This window comes from Pteropus vampyrus, unplaced genomic scaffold (genome assembly GCF_000151845.1).
Source record: "Pteropus vampyrus isolate Shadow unplaced genomic scaffold, Pvam_2.0 Scaffold563, whole genome shotgun sequence".
Lineage (NCBI taxonomy): Eukaryota > Metazoa > Chordata > Mammalia > Chiroptera > Pteropodidae > Pteropus > Pteropus vampyrus.
In genome coordinates, this window is record NW_011889344.1 from 199,832 (window position 1) to 207,317 (window position 7,486).

The 7,486-nt window shown below is 51.0% G+C and overlaps 1 protein-coding gene across 1 annotated transcript; it reads right to left on the reverse strand.

Moving 5' to 3' along the window:
* Positions 1-247: 247 nt before the first annotated feature.
* Positions 248-2,464, reverse strand: MIOX (myo-inositol oxygenase). Its single transcript, XM_011384150.1, has 10 exons — positions 2,423-2,464; positions 1,856-1,936; positions 1,597-1,677; positions 1,334-1,496; positions 1,178-1,245; positions 938-1,047; positions 799-866; positions 658-707; positions 453-565; positions 248-356 (listed from the first exon to the last, which is right to left on the reverse strand). Exons 1-10 carry the CDS (start codon positions 2,435-2,437, stop codon positions 248-250), a joined length of 858 nt encoding a protein of 285 aa, XP_011382452.1. The 5' UTR covers positions 2,438-2,464.
* Between the last annotated feature and the right edge of the window lie 5,022 nt (positions 2,465-7,486).

The following is a 7,486-nucleotide window of genomic DNA, read 5'->3' on the forward strand; positions in this document are numbered from 1 at the left end:
GTCCAAGAGGCCACTGACTGGACACAGACTGCCTGACTCCACAGGACACCACGGCCTTCATGAGGGTCAGACTCAAGCTGCTTCAAGGTCTTTATTACCACCGGGCTGAGTGGCCACGAGGATGGGGAGCACAGACCAAAGGTGGGTGTGTGGGGTCCCAGAGGAGGCAGGGGTGGGTTGTCACTGAGCTTGGCAGTGGCTGTCACCCTGGGGCACTCGGCCGGTCTCAGCAGGGTGGGCAAGCACATCACCAGCTCAGGACCCCAGGGCAATACTTGTCAATGAGCGCCTGGTAGTAGGGCCTCACCTTTTCCACGTCTGGCAGGTCGGGACACTTGGTGTACAGGTCAAACTTGCTGCATTAAGGGAGGGACAATGCGTTGTGGAAAAGCCCCTGATACTCTATTCTCCCTCCCCTTCCCCCTCCCAGTCCCCCAGGGGGATGGCCGCACTTGAACTCCTGCACCCAGGGCAGCATGGCCAGGTCCTGCTCGCTGCACAGCTGCCGGTAGTCACCTCCCGTGTGCCACGGATAGAAGGAGTGGAACCGGATCATGTAGAAGGCCTGGGGACAGGAGGAAGCCACGCAGGGCATGCTCAGGGCACGGCGGGGCTGGGCGGGCTGGACCGCTGGTCCGGCCTCCCCACCGCACCTACCTTCCGCGGGAGAGAGAATTTGTTGAACTTCATCACCTGGTACATGTACTCTGCGGGAGAAAGGGTGTCACTGCCAGGCACCCAGAGGGACGGCCCCCACCGCAGGCCAGCCCTGGGCAGCCAGCCTCCAGCGGGCCTCACCGTCGTGGCCCCAGGACATGAGGACATTCTCAAGGCCGCAGTGGGGCTGGTACATGCCGAGCTCCGTGCTGCAGGGAGAGAGAGTGGGTGAGGGCTTCTGGAGCGTGGGTTTCGGGGGGCAGCAGTGGTGGAGCAGCACCTGTATCGAGGATCCTGGAGGTCCGGGTTGTCCTGGAAGGTGGTGTCATGGAAAACCACAGACGCCTGGGGACGGCAGCCGACTGGGAAGGTGTCTCCAACGACCGCCCACTGGGGACAGACAAGCAGCTGTTGGTGGGCGTGACTGGCTCGCTTACCGAGGGGGCCCCCCCACGCCCCCAGCCCAGAACCGAGGCTGTCCCGCCCCACCCTGCCAAGCCCTCTCCATCCCTGCCCTCACCTGGGGCTCCCCCGCCAGAGCCAGGACCTTCCCCAGGTCGTGCAGGAGCCCCACGAGGTGGAACCAGTCTGGGAGGGAGAGGAAAGGCGGGCTGCAGGCGGGGCCTGCTGGGGAAGCGCAGCCCCCCACCGCGGCTGGGGCGGGGCGGGGGCGCACCCTTGTCTGGGTGGGCCTTGCGGATGCCCTCGGCCGTCTGGAAGGCGTGGAAGGAGTTGGGGAAGTCCACGTCCGGGTCTGACTCATCTACCAGCTCGTCCAGCATGTCCACGGCCTCCATGACCGTCATTCTCTTGTAGGAGAAGCTCCCGAACTGGGCGTGCTGGGCCAGGAAGGGACAGGTCAGCGCGGCCACGGGCCGCCGGGCCAGGCCCAGTCCCTCTCTGCCCCCTCAGAATTGCGGCCGAGGAGCCGGCCGGTACCTTCTTCCTGACGAAGTCCACCGTCTGCTGCGTGTGCATGAGCTTGTAGGTGGCGAAGACGCGGTCCAGGAGCGGGCCGGACTGCAAGCCGGAGGGTCAGCCAGGCCTGGCCGGCCCCGGGCTTCCCGCCTCCCCCAGGCCGGGCCTCACAGGTGTGACCCTGGGCGTCCCGGGGGCAGCAGCTGGGTGGAGGGTGGGGGCGGGGCTCCAGGGGGGACGAGCAGAGGGACGAGGGTGTGGGCACCGAGTGGGTCCTTACGGTGTAGTTCCGGAAGCTGCCCTTGTCTTTGGCCGCCTCCCCGTCCAGCTCAGGCCGGTAGGCCAGGGAAGGGTCTGGGCCCTGGTTGGGTGGGAATTGAACCCACTTCGCCATGATGCTCCATGAGGAAGTGCGACACCCCCGCCATCCGGAGCGCAGGGCTAAGCCAGGGGTCACCGAGGCGGGTGGACACCCCAGAGCACAGCCCCTCCCGAGCACACCCGTCTCTGGCCCCTGCGCCAGGCAGCGGCCTTGGCAAGGCCAAGGCGTTGTTGTGCCTGGTGTCCTTGTGTGCAGGTGGACGGCAGAGGGTGTCTGCCTCCAGGGAACACAGCACCCACAGGCCATCTCCTCCTCAAGACCCGGGCCACTGGGAGCCGAGGGGTTGACTGCAGACCTGCCCCAGCTGGACCACCGCAGGAAACGAGGAGCCCTTCCACTGGGGGAGCGGGCGGGCAGGCACCAGCTGGGACGGGAGCTGCGGCCCCTTTCCACGAGGGACAGCCGCCCCCCCGCACCCCAGGAGTGGGCAGCAGGGCCACCCAGTGTGAGGTCTGGGGAACTCACCATAGCGACCTTCATCCTGAGAGGGAGCAGAGCGGGCAGGTGGGTAAGAGTCCCACAGGGCGTGTACCCCTATATATGCCCACACGTTACATAAGTGACTGGACACCACTCAGCCCCTTGACCTGGACCCTTGGTAATGAGTGACCATCCACCGTCCTCCTGGACTCAAAAATTAATGTGTCAGCACAGGAGCAGCCCCGCCCCTCTCCCAGAGCAGACTCCCAGGCCAGCTGCTCAGACCGTCCTGCCACTTTGCCCCATGGGCCTTGACCAGCCAGCCGCTTAGGTCGGGCCAGCAGATGGTGCAGACCCTAGACACCAGCGCCAGAGCCACAGGTACCCCGGACCAGGCAGGGCAGGGGCTGGTTTCAGAAGGAGTCGTTCTGACACTCGTTGGAGTGAAGGGCTCCTGAAGGCCATCACTGCAGCCAGGGCCAGCAGGCCAGGCTCCAGTGCAGCAAAGACAGCTGCGGGTCACGGCCACCAGGGAGCAGGGGCGGGGTATCCGTACAGCAGACCCAAGGGAAGCCCGGAGCAGGAGCAGGGGCGGGGTATCCGTACAGCAGACCCAAGGGAAGCCCGGAGGCTGGCCATCTACCTCTACGCGTGGAGGGCAAGGAGACCCAAGGAAGAGGCTGCCTCCCCTCGCCCCGCCTGTTCTGGTCATCAGTGAGGTTTACTCAGGGAGACTGACACGTGAGGCGGTCATGGTGGCCGAGTGGGTCCCGTGGCTCTTGGCAGGCACCAAAGAATTACACGGCGGGGGGAGGGGGGTCACGGTACCAGTGCACAGATGCTGCCAGGTACAGAAGTTCCTGGACACATTGACCAGGTCAGGGAACATTGACCAGGTCGGGAGGGCAGCCTGCTCCAGGGGCCAGCACCGAGCAGGAGGCAGGGCTGCTGACTCGTGTCAGAATGAGCATCGGCTCCCTCAGACGGCCGCTAAGTGGGGTTTGTAGGAAGCACTCCCCCCTGCCCAGGGCCAGCTCACAGCAGGCAGTGGGCAGTCACGTCATGGAACAGCCGCTCATCCTCTCATCCTCGGAGGTGGAGGTCGGGGGAAGTGGGCGGGAGGCATCTAAGAGGAGCCTTCAGGAGTAGGGGGATTCTTGCCGAAGGCAGGGCGGGCGGATGAGATCTCAAAGGGTGAGGACTGCAGAGGGCATAGAGGAGCCTGACCGAAGTTCGGTCAGGGAGAGGTCTTTGTCAGGCTCCTGGGGTGAGGGGCTTCATTTCAAGCCTGGGCAAGGGGCATTCAGATAGCAGTGGTCATGTGTGGGCTGCGTCTCGGGACTGTGGACACGGAGGGGTCCGAGCTGGACACGGAGGGGTCCGAGCTGACAAGCACGCCTGCCTGGACTGACATTGTGCAAGGAAGAGGCAGACCGAGTAACACGAGTCACTCCCTCCTACTGGGAAGCGGGTGGCTGCACCTCACGGGGGCGGGGCCTGTGGCTCGAGGCACCAGTCCTGGCTTCGCTACTACCATGGGCTCCTCCTGCCCACACTGAAAATAAACAGAAGTGCACTCCCCCACCCCACGCCCCACCCTCGTTTAAATGGCAAAGCACAACTCTGCCTTCAGGGCTCTCAGTCCTCCCGTCCCATGGCACCGGGAACTTCCGCACGCAGCGTCATACGCTTATTTTACCTTTGGGGTTTGTTTCCTTCCGTCTCCTCCCACTAGAATGTCAGCCACGCATAGGGTGGTGGGGGGACATATTTTATTCCCCAGTGTTTCCCTCATTTGCCAGAGAGGTGGGGAGGAGGAGCCATCCGGGAAGAATGGAGCCATCACCCCGGAAGCGGCGGGTGGCTTGGACCTGGAGAAAGAGCAAATGTCTGGCCCATAGGATTTGGATGAAGGAGGTGGGGTGAGGAGCGTAAACAATGATCCAAATGGAGCTACTTTAAAACGGAGCCGGAACTGCCATCCTAGAGGGACCGCCTTGCGTGTCTAATCCTCCAACCTTTGGGATGTTAAAACGGGGCAAAATAACCTTTATGCTCAGCCTAAGCAACCTCGTTTCCCAAATAACTGTTTGTAAGGATAACAAGAAAGCAGATATATGACTTCCGGACTGATGGCTACCGGACTGAAAAAAACATGGTTCAGAATTAGCATCACTATGTTAGCTCATTCCCACCAATAGAAACGCCTTCCTTCTACGGATAGAATTGATCCCTTCTCTTCCTCATAAACATCCATTGCTTTTGTCTCATAATCGGAGCATTATTTGGGGTTCTGCCTGAGTCAATGCTTCCCAAATAGCTATTCTTTTGATTTCAAATAAATGCTCGTTGTCACTTTGAGAGGCCTTTTCTTTTTAAGTTATATCTGGTGTCAGGAGTGGGATCTGATGTGGCTTTGCTTTCATGGACTGGCATCCCCTGGAACCACGTATGGTATCTACAGACCCTCGAGTGTGCTCACTGCCTCCATGGACTGCTGTCTCTTTGACTGCGAAGCACCCCTAAGTTCACATGTGGTAGTATGCCACGGGAGCTTGCTACTTGTGTAGGGAAGAATCTTTTTTTCTCAGGAGGCGCTTTTCGCAGCTCTCATGCTTGTAAGAAGTGCCCTGTGTGAGTGATTAGTCATTCAATTGCATGCTCTCTCATTTCCTTTTCCTGTCTCTGTAATGTTGTTTGTCATCAGAAAAAGATTCCATGAGGAGAGGAACCTCTCAGGGACAATGGAATACATTCTTTGATTGATAAGCAGAAGCTTCCAAAAGACGAAAAAACTTCTTTAAATTAAACTTTGGACATCTGAGTGGGTGCTTTACTTTTTTTTTTTTCTTTTTTACTGTTTGTCCTGTCTGAAACCTGACAAGATACTTCAAAGAATTTAATAACTCCGTGACCAGAAATTTGGTCTCCTCAGTAATTTCCAAGGTTCTTCCTACAGATAAACAGAAATATAAACACAGCGCACAACTGCCTAAGACTAAACAAACCAAAAGGAAAACACACAGGGAAGAAAAACTTTCAAGGAAACACAAGTGGCCGAAAAGGTTCCCATGTCTAAGCAGCACCCCTGTGGATGGACGGCCCTTAAACATTGTTTATCAAGGACAAATAAAAATCTTAAAGCCTTAGCCATCCGAATGAATAAACTTATTTTAACTGTTATAAATGAAGGGGTTTTTGTCTTGTTTTACCCATCTCATAGCTAAAGTTTTTAAATAAAATTATCGTGTCTCTGATTCTGTCTGTCTGTATGTTTGTATATATGTTTGCCTCTGGAAGATTAATAAAATTGGTTTATAAAGAGCTCCGTTTAATTGGCTTAAAGGAATTAAATGCTTACATAAATTAAGAAACATAACAGAAAACAACCCCAATGCTTTTCAGGATCACATGATCTGGGAAAACATTTAATATTAAAATTGATTTAAATTTGGTTTAATTAAAACTGATATATCTTTAGAGATATTAACATTTAATATAGCATTTTTATTTTATGTGAGTTTACAAAAAAAGTTTATTTTATCTCCGTTGCAGGGTTTGTCAGCAGGAATATAGCTTGGAATGATAACTGACTTTGTTTAAAATCTCATGAAATTTTCATGAGTAGTCTATAGCTATTGGGAATTAATAATTATTAAATAGATATAAATAAAATAAGAGGTTTTTTGATGAAAGTTTTCAGCAATAGTTTTTTATGGTATGTGTACTTAAAAATAGTTTCCCCAAATCTTTTGGTAACTTGAAACCTTAGAGTTCTACTAAGTTAAATTTAAAAAAATGAAAATGATTGACTACCCAGGTCATTTCCAAGTAAGAAAATACTGAAACATTAATTACTAAATAAAGCTAAGCTTACCTACTTTAGGCTTCTTAATACAGAAAAACTAAAGAAATTTAGATCTGCTAATAAAAATGTCTTAAGCTACGTTGGAGAAACATATTTCTAAAAATCATGAAATATATTTGCCAATCAAAGAGCTTATATTTTTAGAGGTTATGAAATACATTCATTGATTTGCCAGTCCAAAGGATAGTAATTGCTTACTGTTAGTTGTCACTAGTGGTTAAGAATTCTAATTAATATGAAAGGAATTAGTATGCTTTCAATAAAAGATAATATGTGAAGATATGTTTTCATTAAGGGAAATGAAAATAATTTTGTCCTCGTTATCTTAGAATTTTACCTCTTATGATTAACCTGGCTAAAATTAAATTATTACAATGGTTTCGAAAATTAACCTTTGATATCAAGCTTGTGCTTATGTAAAGCTAAAACTTAATGTTATTTCTCTACTGAAAGAACAAAATTTTCCTGTACTATTGGTTTGCTCTTAATAAGAAATTATAAAGGGAAAGCAAGGATTATATGTTTTATTAAAATATTTTCCTGTGTTCTTTATTATCAGGTCTTTCATTCCCTAAGTAAACTGAGTCTTCTTAGTTTTAAAAGAGCTAAAATTTGCTTATTGCTATGTAACCTTCTGTATTTGTTTTTGAAATCTTTTATTCTCAATTTGGCTAAATGGATAATTGAGTATTATTTCATTAAGCATTATTCCACAATGACCTACGATCCTATTGGACCAAATGTTTTAAAACTTTTGATATGTTTAACAAACAAACTTCCCAAAATCAGATTCTAAGTTAAGTCTTACTGATCTAAGAATAACTTTGGGGTATTCCAGAGGGCCCCTGAAATACCTCAAAAGGTTTGTTCTCCCTCTTTATGAAAGAAAAATATTAAACTAATTAGGCTTATTTGATATGTTAAATTACATGGGAAATATTGTAAAATAAATGATACTAAACTTTATGTTTATATACATATGTTATTAATACGAATGTACTAAAAATTATAAAATTCCTAAAATTCTAACATGTCCTAGTATAATACTAAAAAAACTTAATCTTTTTCTCCAAAAGTTGTGACTCTATCCTGTCTGTCTTTGTAATGGAACCACTGGAGACTAACCAAAACACTGACCACAGAAACCAAAAAAAAAAAAGAAAAAAAAAAAGAAGAAGGCTTTTTAAAATGCAGACTCCTGTATAAGTTCCTTTGCCAAAATTAACTCGTAAAAGATCTAA

Bases quoted from the DNA above. Each gene is read 5' to 3' on its own strand.
- MIOX (XM_011384150.1), bottom strand. The intron at 708-798 runs GTGAGGCCCGCT...TTTCTCCCGCAG, and splicing joins CATGTCCTGGGGCCACGACG to AGTACATGTACCAGGTGATG. The intron at 357-452 runs GTGCGGCCATCC...CCCTTAATGCAG, and splicing joins CCCTGGGTGCAGGAGTTCAA to CAAGTTTGACCTGTACACCA.